The sequence below is a fragment of the Panthera leo genome, chromosome B2 (assembly GCF_018350215.1).
Source record: "Panthera leo isolate Ple1 chromosome B2, P.leo_Ple1_pat1.1, whole genome shotgun sequence".
Classification (NCBI taxonomy): domain Eukaryota; kingdom Metazoa; phylum Chordata; class Mammalia; order Carnivora; family Felidae; genus Panthera; species Panthera leo.
In genome coordinates this window covers 5,029,790-5,047,324 of record NC_056683.1, presented here as the reverse complement: position 1 = coordinate 5,047,324, position 17,535 = coordinate 5,029,790, and the positions used below count along the sequence as shown (strand labels likewise).

The window sequence follows — 17,535 nt, the reverse complement described above, 5'->3', positions numbered from 1 at the left end:
ACGGGTAAAGGTTATACAGGAGTTTTGTGTATTACACCTTTTCTAAATTTACTCTAAAATAAAATTAAAAACTGACTTACTGAATACATCCAGTATAATTCAACATAGTACAACAATGAAGAGTCTGGATCCTACAGAGACAGCTGGCCTGGTTTTAAATCTTCCCTGCTCCACACGTGAGCTTGGGCAAGTTACTGAACCTCTGCACCTCTTTCCACTCAGGCTTGTGAGACCAGAGCTTCAAACAGGACCTGGCCATGATAAACATTCAAAGCCATGATTTCAAGTAGATTCTAAATTTTCAATTGATGAGAAAACGTGAAGCATTTTGAAATTAGTACTTCTTGGGGCGCCTGGCTGGGTCAGGTGGTGGAGCATGCGACTCGTGATCCCAGGGATGTTGAGTCCAAGCCCCCGGTCGGTGTGAAGCCTACTTTAAAAAATATTTTTTTTTCCATGAAGCAAGGAACGAGGCCAACCTGATACCTGTTAAAGCTTACAAAATGTCTTTGATTCCTATTCTTGAAATTGCAAACGCAAATGGTTTTTGTCCTGAGTTTACTGTGTGCTATGGACTGTAACATAACCCCCAAGGTCATCAGTAACACCACCCAGCGACTTGGAAAAAAAAAGTTACCACTTCAGTTTTGTGTATTCACCTGAATAGTCAGGGAACTTTCACCTATTTTATTTAGGTTTTCATTTTTTTCAAATTCCAACCAGAAGCTAAATACATTTGGAAACCAGTAAGCACTAAGTTTTACTCCAAAGGAGTAGGATCATTCAGATTTACTCCATAAAAGTATGCAACCCTTAAGCAAAGCTTTTCTTCATTAAAAAGAAAAAACAAAAAACTATACAGTAGTCTTTCCTTATGTTCATTGCACAAAATGAGTTCTGCTTTTAGAGCTTTGACACTCAATGTTTTGTTTTTTTTTTGTTTTTTTTTTGTTTTTTTTTTTTTTTTAGCAATTTAAGATGCCAACTTTAGTAACTTTTTTCTATTCCAAGAAACCCTCCTAAGTTTTCTTTTAGGATGGTGTAGAAACCAGTATTTCTGCACAATTCACTGCATTTTCTTTGTAATAAAAACCTCTTCTCTTTAAAACCAAAAAACAAAAACCAAAAAGGAAAGTCCTCTCCCTATCATGATTTCTGCAGCTATGCATGGATTTCTCAGTTTTACAGCTGCGTTAGCTACTTCAGACTCCAGATCTGCTTTAATGTGTAGAACTGTATCCACATTCAGCAGAATACTCTTTTATAACAACAACTTGGGGAAAGAGATCTGGAAATAAAATACATACATTTATTTATGAGTACCAGGAAACAAACATGGCCCAGTAAAACATGAGGCAAGAATGCCTACAATGAGATGCTTTTTTTTTTCTTAAAAGATTTCTTCCCCGTGGTTGTATTTTTTTTTTTTTTTTTTTTAAACAACCACTTGTGGTCATTAGAATGAATCTGACAGTGCTCTGGAACGACGGTGATTACGGCAAAGCTATTCCGTTTGTTTCAATGTTATGTATACCTTTTACATTCCCTTCTCACCCTCTAAATACTGATGACAGATGTCAGAGAGGCAAAAACCAGCATAAATGGAAAGACCATCAAAAAAGAGTATCACCTTGTGCTTTCAGATACATTTAAGCATTTCAGTGTACAACTGTCCTTTCACTTCACATTTTTAGCAGAATGCTGATGCAGTGCAGCAAATATGCAAAGCATCTTCTTTCACACAGTCCGTGCAGAAGACACCTAATTTTTTTTAAGTTCTGAGACACAAATAATTAAAAAAAAAAAAAAAAAAAATCCAGGATGAACACGTTTCAAAATGCATAGTGTTCTGTGCATGAGTCCATTTTCTTTAAACTCTGAAAGAATAAAGTGTAAGAAAACAAGGAAACAAAATGCTGCTGCGCTCCCTGATCCTTTCCGCTCTGCTGGTCAGTCCCCTACTCCGGCATGTAAGGACGGAGGTGGTCCTCTATGGTGCCAACCGCCCAGTGCGTAAGCTGTTCCTGTGGCAGGTAGAGGCAGATGCTGCATAACTTGAAGATTGTAGCTTTGTTTTTCGGAGTCTGCAAGGGGAATCATTTTAATCTTAATAAAGAAGACCTTTACATAACCCATCAAGTGTCACATGAAGTCAATCTCCCATAATTCTATCAAGCGCTTACACACGGCAATAAAGCACACTGATCAAGGGAACAGATTACAGTCTGTACCCACAGGGACCACAGTCTAGTTAGGAAGACACAACCTTGCCATATAAAATACAGAAAGAATAAGCATGATTATAAACTAAACAAACATTTAGAGAGTTTATTCAAACAAAAAACTGAAGTCAGAAAAGTCAACTTGGACAACGTGCTAAAGGAAAATAAGGTTAAAGGCCATAGAGACAGATCTTAACAGAAGTTTGAAGTCATGTCTGTATATACAAGGACAACAAAAGTGGCATAGAAGTGAGGGCAAAGATTTGAAATAGAAAAAAGAAAGATTGAAGCATAACCAGGGGTAAAGGACTGGAAGAAAGCAAAAATATTACCAGAAAAATAAAACTCTAAGTATTATTTTTAGAAAGTAGTTACTTGGGGACACCTGGGTGACTCAGTCAGTTCAGTGTCCAACTCTCGATTTCAGTTCAGGACATGATCTCTCCGGTTTGTGAGTTCAAAACCTGCATCGGGCTCTGTGCTGACCATGCAGATCCTGCTTGGGATCCTCTCCCCACCCACCCCCCAACATCTCTGACCCTCCCCAGCTCTCTCTCAAAAAACAAAACATTAAAAAAAAAAGGTCACCATTTAACATCTAGCTTATGGCAAGTGTGCTAGGTGTTTTCACAGATCACCACTGCCAGTAAACGGAAGACGGAATCTAAAACCCTTGAACCGCCCGCCTTCAAAGTTCTTTTCACTTCAGCACCTTTAAAAAAAGCAGTCTCTACCTATAAATAAACCACATAATGCACATATATTTTTTTTACTTTAAAGAAATTTCTTAAAGTTATTTATTTTGAGAGAGAGCATGAGTTAGGAGGGGCAGAGAGAGAGAGGGAGAGAGAGAGAATCCCAAGCAGGCTTCACACTGCCAGCACAGTGCCTGACGTGGGGATCGAACTCAGGAAACCACGAGATCATGACCTGAGCCAAAACCAACAGACACTTAACCAACTGAGCCACCCAGGTGTATTTTTTCACTTTAAATGCTACAACAACCTTATGAATATCGTTTATTCAATTTAACAAAAAAACACACTCACAGAAGTTACCTGTCCAAGATTTCATAGCCAGTCAGTGGCTGCATGTGGATTAGAACCCAGATTCCAGGCACGTGCCTCTCTACCACATTCCCCTCCAAAATTATCATTTGGTCTAGCTCTTTCCATACATCTTGCATTATGATGCAGGACATACGATCTCTGCTAGATGACTGTGATCAAGTTCTTTAGTTTCCTGATTTCCTCGCCTCTAAAATGGGAGTAAGAAGACCTACGCCTCCCAGGACTGTGGGGAGGATGACGTGAGCTCATGCCTGTACGGCTCCTTGAGGCCGTAAGTAACGCACCCTGCGTCGGCCACCCTGTTGGGTCCCTCGATCCTCTTGACAGGGCAGGTATGGCAACACATCTCCGGGTCAGGAAGACCAGTAATGACCGGAGTGAAAGATGCACCTAAGAGCGCTGGAGACCAGATGCATCTACAGTCAGGGTTGACACCAGCCATCGCACTGCCCACAATTAAGGTTCCTAGGACTTGGGACTTTCAATGCAAAAATCAGGGCATTCCAGACAGACAGACAGACTGCTGGTCACCCTACCTACAACATGAACTTAGCTGACAAGCTTACAACTTTCTTTTCATTAAAAGGATTCAAGCTATTTGCTTCATAAAGCATAAACATCTGACTTGGATATAAAACAGAAGACGATTTCCTACTTATTTAGCAACGTTACTCCTTCAAGCCACTAGCCGTTTCCATATAGTATTATTGACCTGTACATTTGCGTGATAATTGGGGTGTCTGGGTGGCTCAGTCAGTTGAGTGTCTGACTTTTGATTTCCACTCAGGCCATGATCCCAGGGTTGTGACACTGAGCCCTGCGTAGGATTCTGGGCTGAGTGTGAAACCTGCTTAAGATTCTCTCTCCCTCCCTCTGGCCCTCTCCCCAGCTTACACTCTCTCAATCTCTATTGTGGATTCCATAATAGAAGTCAACAGCCTGCTATCCAGTATTATCTAAGTAAGTTACTCAAATGAAAGTACACTACAAGTAATTAAAAAGGAAAACTAAAGCAACTTCAAAATATCCACCATAGGAGAGCTAAGGTAAAGATGAAACAGAAAAGAAAACCCCAAAACCCACCCAAGTCGTATGTTTTTTGTTAGTTTTATGAAATGCCTCCACTGAAATTAAATTTCTTCCCACAGTTCTTACTTGTATCTATAATACCATATGTGTTTTAAAATGTTCTTACAAGATACAAAGTCAACATATAATCTTCCTAAGGAGTCTTCAGTTCCTTGAAGGTAGCAGTATGATTCACCTTCATGTTTTTACTGTCATACTCTCTAGTAAAAATAAACGATGTTCTACAATGCATAACTAGTATCATAAATACTTTCTAAATCACCTTCCCGGTGAGGCCTTCTCTGGTGACACCATTTAAGAATTCCGACCCAATGGCTTATGTACCCCGCACCATCTTCTCTTAGCACTCATCACAAGTGAGTTGCATACTGTACTTCTCTGCTGCTGGGCCTCCCCTACCATGCAGTGGGAGTCCCTGATGACAGAATTTCTGTCTAATGGGTTCGCTGTTGCACAGCACCTGGCACATAGTAGTAGGCATTCATTTGTTGAATGAATGGTAATTAAAGCGATGCTATTTTTAAAGGTTAATAACAAAACATGTTATAAATTCTAAGTGATGATACTCAGGTTTAGGTTGATGAGATAAACAACGTTCTACAGAATAAAAAAGAATCTGGAATACCTGCATCACTTAAATTGAAAGTGCTTATTTAAAACACATTTGGATCTTTTAAATACAGATGTATTTTATCCCTTCAGATTTTTAAAAAAATAATCTTTTTAATTAAGTTTATTTATTTTTGAGACAGAGCGTGAGCAGGGGAAGGGCAGAGAGAGAGGGACACACAGAACCCCAAGCAGGCTCCATGCTCAGAGCTGTCAGTACAGAGCCCGATGTGGGGCTCCAACTCGCAAACTGTGAGATCATGACCTGAGCCGAAGTCGGACGTTAAACCGACTGAGCCACCTAGAAGCCTCCAGATTTTTATTTATAAGATCTAAGGCTAGAGCGTCTCAAAACATAATCTGTGTTACTAACCACCTGAAGATTTTGTTCAAAACATAGATTCTGATCGAGTAGGATTGGGGTAGGGCCTGACAGTCCACATATTTAAGAATCTGCTATGATCTGTTGACCGTACTTTACTTAGAAAAGCTCTACCGCAGGGTTTCTTAAAACACTGTTTTGGGGCGCCCGGGTGGCTCAGTCGGTTGAGCTTCCGACTTCAGCTCAGGTCATGGTCTCGCAGTTTGTGAGTTCAAGCCCCGCGTTGGGCTCTGTGCTAACAAAACAGCTCAGAGCCTGGAGCTTGCTTCGGACTCTGTCTCTCTCTATCCCTTGAAAATAAATAAATGTTAAAATTTAAAAACAGGGGCGCCTGGGTGGCTCAGTTGGTTGAGCGGCCGACCGGCTCAGGTCACGATCTCGCGGTGCGTGAGTTCGAGCCCCGCGTCGGGCTCTGTGCTGACAGCTCAGAGCCTGGAGCCTGTTTCGGATTCTGTGTCTCCCTCTCTCTGACCCTTCCCCGTTCATGCTCTGTCTCTGTCTCAAAAATAAATAAACGTTAAAAAAAAAAAAATTTAAAAAAAAAATTTAAAAACAAAAAAACCACGCTGTTTTAAGTTCACTGGAGTTTACTAGAATCATGACTTTTAAAAGCTCTCAGGCAGTTCTAATATGCAGCAAAGCTTGGGAACCACTATTCTAGGGTGAGGCCCAGGGTATCTTTTGATTTTTAAATAACTTCAAAAATAATGCAGTTTTTAAGTGGCAAAACAGAATTAATTAACGCATATGGAAAAATAATTTGCTGGGTGCCTGGGTGGCTCAGTTGGATCTCCCCGTTTGTGAGTTCGAGCCCCACATCATGCTCTCTGCTATCAGTGCAGAGACTTCTTTGGATCCTCTGTCCCCCCTCCTTCTGTCCCTACCCCGCTTGCACTCATTCTCAAAAATAAACATTTTTAAAAAATCTTTTGCTAACAAGTTTTTTTTTTTTTTTTTTAGTTTATTTATTTTGAGAGAGAGAGCATGATTGGGGAAAGGGCAGAGAGAGAGAGGGAGACAGAGAATCCCAAGCAGGCTCCACATGGCTCAAACTCACAAAACCGTGAGATCATGACCTGAGCCAAAACCAAGAGTTGGACACTTAACCAAATGAGCCACCCAGGCACCCCTAACGAATAAGCTTTTTAAATGAGGAGTTAAGTGGAAGGAAGGAAGGCAGGCAGGCAGGCAGGCAGGCAGGCAGGCAGGGAAAAAAAAATTAAAATTAAAAAATGCTTACCTGCAAGTGCTGTCTGTCAATGAAGAGAAACACTGACTGGTTAGGATTGTTGACAACAATTCCAGTCTTGTCCTTGCGGCTCAGTACATGCAGAAACTGTTTTTCATAGTCACCGTGATGAAACTCAAATTTGGCCTAATTAAGAAACACATTTACATGTAAGTACAAAGACGTTACCCTACTTGAAACATCTAGCGCATCCATAGGCATCGAGTTGTGCCATCCAATGCGGTAGCCAACTGTGCCTACTCAAGTTTAACATATTAAATGCATTTTAAAATTCAGTCCTTCGCTAACACTAGCCACATCTCAAATACTCAATAATCACATGTGGCCAGTGGCCACCATTCTGAACAGTCTGTTGAAATATACAGCATTGCCTTTATCACAGAAAGTTCTAGTGAATAGCACTCCATTACAGAATTTGACCTTCAAGAAAAACACTGCATCAGGGTGACTAGATCCTCATTCTCAATGATTTTAGGCCAAATTCTATAAAACTAGATTTTCAAACCTACGTGGCTCAAGACTTCCAACATATTTGGTGTCCCCCAACGTAATGCTTAAATAAGCCAAATGACACCTCCCTCCTTTTTATTATAAAGAACACAGTACAGATAGCTTTTACGAAGAGATGTATTCCAATCTCAGCAGTACATGTCACTACTTACGTGACCTTGTACATATCCCCTAACTTTTCTAAACTTCAGTTTCATCTCAGGTTCTAACCCATCAGGACAGTTAAGGGGATTAAATGATACATAAAGCCCACACCTGAAAGGTATCCAGTCCTAACATAGATGGATTTGAGGATGTTATGAACCCCTCAAAATTTAAAAATGCTTTTCATGTGGGGTTTTTCAGATTAAAAAAAACTTTAAGTTAGGAAGAAGTATTCTCAAATCAGAACATCCTTTTACTCTTTTAACATGAGGAAAATCAAGTCCATCCTCCCACAAAACGTCCGTGGAGACACTAAGTGCTGGGTGAAACAACCAGGCTAACGGAGAATTCAAAAAGCAGAGGAATCTTAAAGATCTCTTTATTTATATAATGTTCAATTATTTTAAGAAAGACTGTTAGTCCATTTGACTCAACTTTTATCTTCTTATGTCAAGACAGCAAGAAACACTGACAAGGAAAAACCAGTTCCTGCGATCTAGAATTTGACTGCCTAGCTTCTCTTATAAGCCATAACACAAAATGATATGCTACCCCCACACTGGTACATAGAAAAAGGATATTCGACTGTATCTCTGCACAAATTCAAATATTTATGAATATGAAAATAAGGCTACTAAGGCTCTGACACGGCTCAAAAGGACATGCACATGCAAATATAAAACCTAACTTGCTTCAAATCTTTCCTAGAATAAGCTGAGGTTATCTGTAAAACCCTAAACTGAGTTCCTATCTTCAGAGTGCTACGTGAAGAAGGGAGAAATAATTAACACAGCAGGTTCTGTAGGCAGTATTAGCAAATGATTGTGGATTGGGCCTTGAAAGAGGACAGTAATTTTCCCCGGGAAAGCGCTAAGAAAAGGTAATTTGGAAAATGCCATTCCAGGAAACAGGGCCAACATTAAGCACAAATGTGTCAAAATTAAAATACTATTCAAGCAAGTGGGGCACCCGGCTGGCTCAGTCAGTTGTGCATCCAACTTGGCCTCAGGTCATGATCTCACGGATCGTGACTTTGAGCTCCGCATCGGGCTCTGTGCTGACAGCTCAGAGCCTGGAGCCTGCTTTGGATTCTGTGTCTCCCTCTCTCTTTCTGCCCTCCCTGCTTGCACTCTGCCTCTCTCTCTCAAAAATAAACAATTATTAAAAAACTTAAAAAACAAAAAAACAAAAAAACTGTTCAAGTAAGAAAGCTTCAAGTATTCCAGTATGGCAAATACCAGGGAGAGACTAGAAGAGGCCAGTAGAACATCACACTGAAAAGAGATTTCAGTGAGACTGAAAAGGGCTTCTATGTTTCTGTGGCATTTCAATTCTATCCTACTGAATACATAAAGGTTTGGGAAGGAGGGAATAGTCCCCACCAAAAAGAAAACCCTAATAAGCAGCATGAAAGCAATGCTGAGAAGTAACAAAATATTTGAACAGTGTGATGAAGAACTAACGCAGCAAAAGCATTTAGGGACAAAGAGGAAAGAAGAGAGATTTTAACGTGTACCTCCTAGTACTTTGAATATAGTAGGAACTTGTTAATGAAAAACAACCTTTACTCTGGTTCCTACTAAATCTCATTACTATTCAAACTTTAAAGTGCTTCAAGGGGCACCTGGGTGGCTCAGTCAGTTGGGTATCTAACTTCGGCTCAGGTCATGATCTCGCAGTCCTCGAGTTTGAGCCCTGCATCTGGCTCTGCTGACAGCTCGGAGCCTGGAGCCTGGAGCCTGGAGCCTGGAGCCTGGAGCCTGGAGCCTGGAGCCTGCTTCAGAATCTGTAACTCCCTTGCTCTCTGTCCCTCCCCCCACTGACGCCTGGTCTCTCTCTCAAAAAAAAAAAAAAAAAAAAAAAAAAAAAGTTAAAAAAAAAAGTTAAAGTGCTTCAAGAGTCAAAGAATCAAAAAAACAAAAAAAGTTTTCAAATTAAAGTTTATCTTTCCTTCTTTCATTTACCTCAAGAACTAAATTATTTATATTTATGACCTCTCATTCAGGATACTAATTTACTTTAAATTAGAGGGGAAGTAAGTTCATCTTTACACTATTAACTTGTTTCCCGCAGCTGAACTCTAAACTTACCTCTGTCCTATATAGTGCTTATACTCAGTCCACCTCTACCCTATATAGTGCTTACACTCAGTCCATAATATTAGGTTTTTATAATACAGGGCACTTCCCACAGTACAGAGTAGCAAATTCTGAGCATAAGCTTTACAGGATTTACGTCTTGACTGCCACTTAACTGCATGACCTTGGGCTGTTTAGCTAATCTCCAACTGCCTCAGCGTCTTCCTTGGCAAAAGGAGGCTCCTGTCTGCATCGTTATTGTAAGGATGAAGATTAAATGTATATATTCAGGAGACAGCCTAGCACAACTCTCAAACACCATTATTTGAAAAAGTAGTGCTTGACTTGAGACAAGACTATTTTAACACAACTATCCCAAATAAGGTCTCAGAGGAAAAGAGAAGAGAATTGGAAATTTTTAAAAATACAGGGAGAAGTAAACCAGAGTTTCCCAGTGAAAAATTCTGAATGAAAAAAAAAAAATCCTTCCAGTGCTTCTGGACAGCAGTTACAGCTGATGCATAAGACATGCTCTGATAACTACAAACATGCCCCATCATTCCTGGTCTTCCTGCTTGTCACATTAAACTTCTATTCTCCAGCACATCCACGTGAGTTAGTATCATCCATTAAAGGAAAACAAGAATACGCAATACTTTTACCCACATTTAGGGCTGTATGTTAACTTTAGAACTTATTTCTGTCAAATGAATCTTAGAAAAAGAACGATAATTTGAGCTGTTGTGCAGAACATTACCATGGGGACAGGGGGAGTATACCAATTTGTTCATACACAAAAGCACCATAAAGATATTCATAGTAATGGATAAATGCAAAATTTTTTCAATCATAATTTTTGCTATTTTTATTATAGATACAAGTATGATTGATGTATTTATGACATTTACATATATGTAGAATAAAACTTGGCCATACCTGACCTAGAAGTAACCATATTGGTATTTCAGGGGAGATTACTTTACTTTCTCCTATGCATATAAAGCTACCATACATAAAATTAGGATCACTGCCTCAAGGGCAAATGCTCTTCAACACTAGAAACTAGTACATCAAATGACAAGCCAAAAGTTAGCAGGGATGTCCAGGAAGATTACTTCACCACCACTACCAGATTTACTCCTCTCTTGTATAGTTTTATACACAAATCTACTTTTAGGAAAGGATTTCTTATATCAGACTCCTTTGAGAACCAGATGGTTAGGTATACTATTTTGGGAGTACAATTTCAGAGGAGAGATCACCTGAGTTCATTCATGGGCCCCTCTGTAAATCTATCCTCAAAGATTTTCTCTAGCCGTTATTTCAAAGACACACTGGAGTAGTTAGGACCACCTCTCATTCTCAAGAAATTCTGTCACCCAAATGCTTTCTCCTCTTGCATCACAATATCCAAACAGACGAGAGCAACTCATGAGTTAAAACTGATTAGAACGCATATTCTCAAAAAATTTAAGTTAGGCCCTATTTACTCACTTAAGTGCACACCACACTTAGAATAAAATACCTGAACAGGCCTAAAAGGCTCATCAGATTCCTTCCACCTAGAAAACAGGAGACAGACAATTTTTTCAATATCATTCCGAGGCCAAAGAATGAAATCCATCTCCTGAGTACAGCCAATTACATCCTATAAAATGACCAAAAAAAAAAAATTACTTTCAAAGAAACAAAGTTGTAACAAGCAATGAATGTCACCAATTACAGGTTTGATTACAGAAACATTTCACAAGTACAGAAGGTACGTGAAGTATCATTTTATGTATTAAGAGGTAAGAGGAATAGAACAGTACCCAATCTGACTAGCCCATGGCCTACTTCTAATCTTTATCTTGTAGAGTCCACATACTCAGTCCAATGTCGCTCATATCAAGACCTAGATTAATCAGCACATGGTGAAAACTCCAACTCAGGCTGATTTTTCTGGGTAAGTCTCAGTATTTTTTATTCCCATTCTTCAAAAGCAGAACCTAGTTAATATATAAGCAAAGCTGTCTTGGTATTTTTATTATATACTTACACAAAACTATTTACTCCATTCTTGTTCCTTATTATCATAGTCCAGCGTATTAATTTTCAAAGGCCAGTAAACCTTTCAGACCAGTACATGGTTGTTTCTAACCTTCCCCCACACCACTAATTGTGGGGATCTCCTGTTCAAATAACTTCCAAAGAGTTGCAGAAATTTAGAAGATTGACAGCAGTAATTCCTTCTACTTTAACTTATAAGGAGCACGTCAGTTCTCTCCCCAAAGAAGAAAATCCAATAAACAGTAACATAAAACATTATTCACGGCAATAATACACACCGCTATCAGCATAACACCACACGCAAAAAGTCATCCATGTTTTATTTGAAGTCAACTTCATTCTTAGGGGGAAAAAAATGCAAGTTTAACTTGTAAAAACTTACCAAATCAGGACAAACAGAACTTACCCTTCTCATAGACTGGTATCGAGGAGCATGGAGCTGTACCACATCCTTCTGTAAAAGCTCTATGGAACTTTCCAAGGAATAGCTAGAATCTCGCACACCTTTCAGGATATTTTCTTCGTAATTATTTGTCATAACTGGTATAACCTCAGACACTTCAAAAAGTGCTGATTTTTTCTTCTAAAAGGAAAAAAAAAAGTGTATTAACCCACCAATAGTAGCACATTGTCTTTTAACACCCAGTTCATATTACAATGTCATGTATCCTTATTCTAGTATTAACTGAAGTGATTTTTTATAATGAAATGCCAGATTTTCAAATAGGTGGATCCTTCTGTTCTTCCTCCAACCCCCATCACTCCCGTTACCCCTACCACACACAAACAGCCTATAATAAGAATGTTTTACTGCACGCTCTTACAGTATCCAGAACAGGTAACTTATTTTAAACAGTAATATTTCTTAAAAATGGTGAGAGATAGAACACTAGACGCACCTAATGCTTAAAAAAAAAAAAAAAAAAAAAAAAAAAAAGTGATTTACTCTTGATGTACTTTCATTTAACTGATTCTACACAGTTAAATTAAAATCTCAACAGTTTAAAAACAAAGCTGTACAAACTACTGTTTTTTAACTCCTTAAAAGAGTCAAGTATCATTACCACTTTTACGTATTACATAAAAGTGTCAATATACGAAACAAGAAAAAAAATTAAAAGACGACCAAACTGAGTTTCAAATTTACTTGTAACCAAGCACTCATCAATTTAGGTTATAAAATTCATGAACTACTCAGGACAATTGCCTGGGTAATGTCCATTCAGAGTAAAAATGGGTTTTCATGGTGTTAAAGAACTAGATGGTACAACTCAGGGCATCTTCTATATTAAATGAACTAACCTCACCAAGTATATCTTGGATTTAGTTCTACTGAACTTATAATACCTTCAATTAAAATCTGATCTTCTCAATTCTGCAGTCAACATATTAACAAAAAGACAAAATGGAAAAGTCAATCCCTAGCACTACCCAATCTTGTGATAATCACTTCAAAACAACCACTCTGAAATCACTTTGCAATGCTATATACTCCAGCAGCCAAGAGCATCTTTAAATACAGGCATACCTTAGAGATATCGTGGGTTCAGTTCCTGACCACAGCTATAAAGCTAATATCACAACAAAGCATGTCAAATTAATTTTTTGGTTTCCCAGGGCGTATAAAAATTATGTTTACACTACACTGTAGTCTATTAAGTGTGCAAGAAACATTATGTCTTAAAAAAAATAATGTACATACCTCAACTGAAAAATATTGCTAAAAAATGTTAACGATCCTCCGAGCTTTCAGCAAGTAGTAATAACTGATTGTAGATCACCATAACAAATACATTGATTAAAAGAAAGCCTAAAGTATTTCTAGAATTACCCAAATGTGACACAGAGGCATGAAGTGCACAGATGCTGTTGGAAAATGGCGCGGACAGACTTACTCAATCCAGGGTTGCCGCAAACCATCAATTTATAAAAACCAAAATACCCACGAAGCACAGTAAAGTGAAGAGCAATAAAACCACGGTATGCCTGTACAAATACTCTTCAAGAGTTAAGAGTGGGGTAAATACCCAGGAAACTTCCAAATATTAAATAGATGCCACACTAAGAATCTATTTCTGGTCTGAAATTAGCTCACAACTTCGGTGCGACAATTAAAGCAGTAGTTCCTTATACTCATAACCTAATCTCACATCAAACAGATCACTGAAGAAACTGGCCATTTTAAGTTGCAAAAAAATAAATACTGCTTTTATAATGTTCTCTTTGACTACTCACAACTCAGTTGTTTGCTATTTAACCGTGGAGTTAATTCTGATTCCATTCACCACCCCCCCTTGAAATTTCAATGTCTTTAGGTCCTTTTGAATTTTAATAAATTGCATTTCTAAACACAAATTAACCATTACAGTACTTAGTTGTTCCTAAAAATTAAAGTGTATTGTAATCCATTAAATGTACGAAGAGAAAAGGTATCTTTAGCAAGAAGTTGAACAGACTAGTTTCAGCACATAAACATCTTGATTCTAATTTACCACTTTCAAACGTCCTGCTTTATAGACAATCCTTCAATTAATAATGTTCTCCACATAACTCTACATAAATGTAATTTATTGTAAAACAGAAATGCGAGTTTTACAACGTTGCTCCCCCCAGGTTAACTAAAAATAGACCCTACTAAGCTTTAGAGTATTTCCAAACCAACAAGTCCTCCAGCCTTCCACGGGGAGTTACCCGGCCCGGCACCAGCTCGCGCAGAGAATTCCCCATAAGGGTCGAAGTGAAAGCACACACGTAGACTTCTGTCAACCACTCTTTAACCTAACACGCAGGTATTTAAGGGTAACAAATAACTTAATATACACTTACAAAAATCACTTGTGCTAATTCACATTAAGAATTTTAAATTACCTTCTCCTTGAATACAAAGGCAATATACATCTTGAAGTCAAACTGGTCAGCTAGAGATTCTTTTTTCTTTCTAAGCTGAGCACGTAGTCTGTTCAGAGCTTGTTTCTTCCGGGAGTTTGGGTCCCCCATTTTGAAATACAGGTGGTACTAAAGCCTTTGGAAATTGTCACTAAACTATGGGCACTTTTTCTTAAGACTCAAGTACAACAGAAACAAGTCATTTTTTTTCCTGCTAATATGATTGAATAGCTAAAATCACGACTGTAACCCAAAAACTGCACCTTCTGGCAATATTAGCAGACTGTCATATTACAGGGTCAAGAAACAAAAGCTGCTGTCCAGTCATGTTTGGACAATAACGTTTGGGGTTATGGGGAAAGAGGAAGGGGAGGAAGGAAAGACAGAGAGGAGAAAATACTTGGAACTAACTTTTTGGAAAACGCATTTGGCTTAAATGCCAAAATAAAGGCTTCGGGGGGAAATGAAAAGCCTATTATCAGGATTTAGGTGTGCAATAAAACACAGCTGACACCAGTCCAATCCTTCAAATCCATCCGGATTTTTCCCCCTCTTTAGAGAAGGGATTATGATAAGGAACGGGGGGGGGGGGGGGGGGGGGGAGTGTAATGATCCCTGCTTTCCAAATACCAAAACAAAAAAAAATTATAAAGGGGGGGAAAGAAAAACCCAACCCCCCCCCCCAAACACCAAAACAGGGTAGGTGAAGGAAACCGAAATATCCAATTGGGTTTTACCCAGCCAGACCCATGGCTGCAGTACCTAATCAATTCTTAAGTTATTCCAGATCTCACTATTGCTATGTATTGCCAGTGCTTGTTATTGATTACACTTGGTGGTGAGCAAAGAGAAAAGTGCAAAATCGGAAGAGAAGGAAGGGGAGAGGTACAGGGTTTCCCTGCAATCAACTACAGTGTATACCGGGGGCGGACAGGTGGTGCCCAAAGGAGCCGTGAGAAGAAACAGCGGAGTCATTACCAACTTCCCCATCACCCACATTTTCACCCTCAGGCGACTGCTAATGCTGCTGCCATGGAAAATCATGATGGCAGAGAGAAAGGGGGTATATAACACGATATAACAGTTATTCCGGCTCTGTGGCTGGGCCTGATTAATGCCCGGGATCCCAACACCCCCAGCCCTGCAATGAGTCCTACATTCCCCAAGGGAGCCTTCCCTAGGAATCTGGCCCCGTTCAAGATCGTGGGGAGCGCGACTTATCTTCTTGCGAGCATTGCTGAGGCAAAGGCGGTGGGCTCTTCTCCCAGACAGATCCCAGGCAGCGCCCAGGAACCACCTGCCTTCCACCCCCCAGGTCCCACCCCCACCCTTTGCCTTCAGCGGCAGCGACTCACTCGCACCACGGGAGACACAGGATCACTCGGGTTTTCACTCATTTCATCGTGGAAACAATTCCCGCCCGGGTAGAGGAGGCGGGAGAGGGAAAATGGGATGGATCAGTGGGAAAAAAAGAAAATAGTTGTGTTAATACGAATTACTTTTTAAAGTACGCCCAGCCCACCCCCCCCCCGGAAAAAAACAAAAAAAAAAAAAAAGGCCCTGAAGTTCCCGGATTCCGGATTAAGCTCGCTCGCTCTCTCTCACGTTGAACAGACCATGTTTCCCGAGTTTGGCTAGTTTAGGGTGGGGTCATTAGTTGGTTTCCCGAGGGGGCAGAGGGGTGGAACCGAGGCAGCTGGGACGGGGGCGGGTGACGGGGAAATGCCCTCCCTGTCCCCGCGCAGACCGGGACTCACTGACCGACGCTCGGGCGGGGTTCGGGCCCTCTAGCCGCAGCCTGCGGGCGGAGCGGTGGCGGCGGCAGAAGAGGAGGCGGCGGCGGGGGCGCTGCTCGCAGCACGGGCAGGAGCCATGTCAAGAGAAAACCACCAGCCAACTGAGCCCCTCCATCCCCGCTGCAGTGCGCACTGTGACCGGGCCGCCCGCGCTGCTGCCGCCGCTCAGCCCCCACCTGGGACCCATAGTCTGGCTCGGCGCCCCGGGCGGCGGCGGACGGAAGGACGCGGAGGCGGCGGCGGCGGCGAGAGAAAGAGAGGAGAGAGAGAGAGAGAGAGACCGAGAGAAAGGAGAAGTAACGAGGAGAAAGAGGGGTGGGATTGGTACTGGCGGCGGAGGGGGAGGGGAGGAAGGGGAGGGGAGCCCTGCGCTACGGGGTCTGTCAGCGAAGCAAACCCCCCAAAATAAAGTTATTTCAGTTCAAGCATCTGCTCTCGAGTCTTTCTTCCCCCACGGTCGGGTTCCGGCGCTCAGGAAAGAAGGTCGAGGAGACCCGGAGGGGGCAAAGCCGAAGCGGAGGGTGAGAGTCCGCGGTGGCACAGCCTCGTTTCCCCCCCAACCGCAGGCTGCGGAAACGGCGGCGGCCTCGGGCGCCTCCCGGGTCCGGGGCAGAATCGCGTTTGAGGAGGGGAGCGAGAACAAACAACTTAAAATGGCAGCGACGGCCGCTGCGTCACACGCCCCTCGCCGGCGCCGCCCAGAACTCTCTGCGGCTGCGCACCGCGCGGGCCGCCACCATCTGCACAGAGCGAGGGGGGGAGGGAAGGCCGGAGGCGGAGAGTGTCCCGTGGTTATCAAGCAGAGAGGAAAGAAGGGCAGCAGGAGAGAGTATGAAGAAGCTTTCCAAAGGATGAGTCTTTGAAATTAAACTTCTTAGTTGACATTCCCGCCTCTAAGGAGAGTTTGAGAATAGAGACTCCCCTCCCGAGCAGCATGGAGTTTCCACGGGGCGTGGCAAGTTGCAACCCATACTCCCGCCGCCCCCTCGGTCTGGCTGTCCCAGCTCCTGAGTTGGCTCCTCGCCCCACCCGCTCACGGTCGTCATAAAGCCACGCCCTTCCCTCGCCCGCACAAAGCACCCGGATGGAGTCCCTCTTCCGGGGTCTCGGTCGGCCCCCGCGATAGGTCTGGCGGCGAGTCTGAGCTGAGCCAGCGGGCTGAGAGTTGGCGGAGGCGGGGGCGGAATGAGGGAGGGAAAGGGAAGTGTGATGGGAGGTCGGGGACGATCCCCGTTTCACCTCACTGTGCTTCACTTCTCACTACAGGGTCTGCGCGCAGGGTCTTGCAGCGAGAAGCTGACAACTCCTTTCCAGCTCCTGGAATGTCAGCCGCGCGCTGCGGAGAGTGTCTTCCACGGGTCCCACGTGGCTCCGTCCCCACCTCGCCACGTGCGCGGGCAGGGAGGGCGGTCCTCAGGCTCTGAGGAAGGTCACCGTTGGACGCCTTTGGA

At 41.9% G+C, this 17,535-nt stretch overlaps 1 protein-coding gene across 2 annotated transcripts; it reads right to left on the bottom strand.

Annotated features, from left to right (window-relative positions):
- Window positions 1–645: 645 nt before the first annotated feature.
- CB2H6orf62 (chromosome B2 C6orf62 homolog) lies at window positions 646–15,800 on the bottom strand. Of its 2 annotated transcripts, none has more exons than XM_042937764.1 (5): window positions 15,644–15,800; window positions 11,809–11,985; window positions 10,879–11,001; window positions 6,613–6,747; window positions 646–2,084 (listed from the first exon to the last, which is right to left on the bottom strand). In XM_042937764.1, exons 1-5 carry the CDS (start codon window positions 15,683–15,685, stop codon window positions 1,959–1,961), a joined length of 603 nt encoding a protein of 200 aa, XP_042793698.1. In that variant the 5' UTR covers window positions 15,686–15,800; the 3' UTR covers window positions 646–1,958. The 2 variants fall into 2 exon arrangements, with proteins under 2 accessions (XP_042793698.1, XP_042793697.1); XM_042937763.1 differs by lacking the exon at window positions 15,644–15,800 and adding an exon at window positions 14,271–14,889.
- Window positions 15,801–17,535: the final 1,735 nt, after the last annotated feature.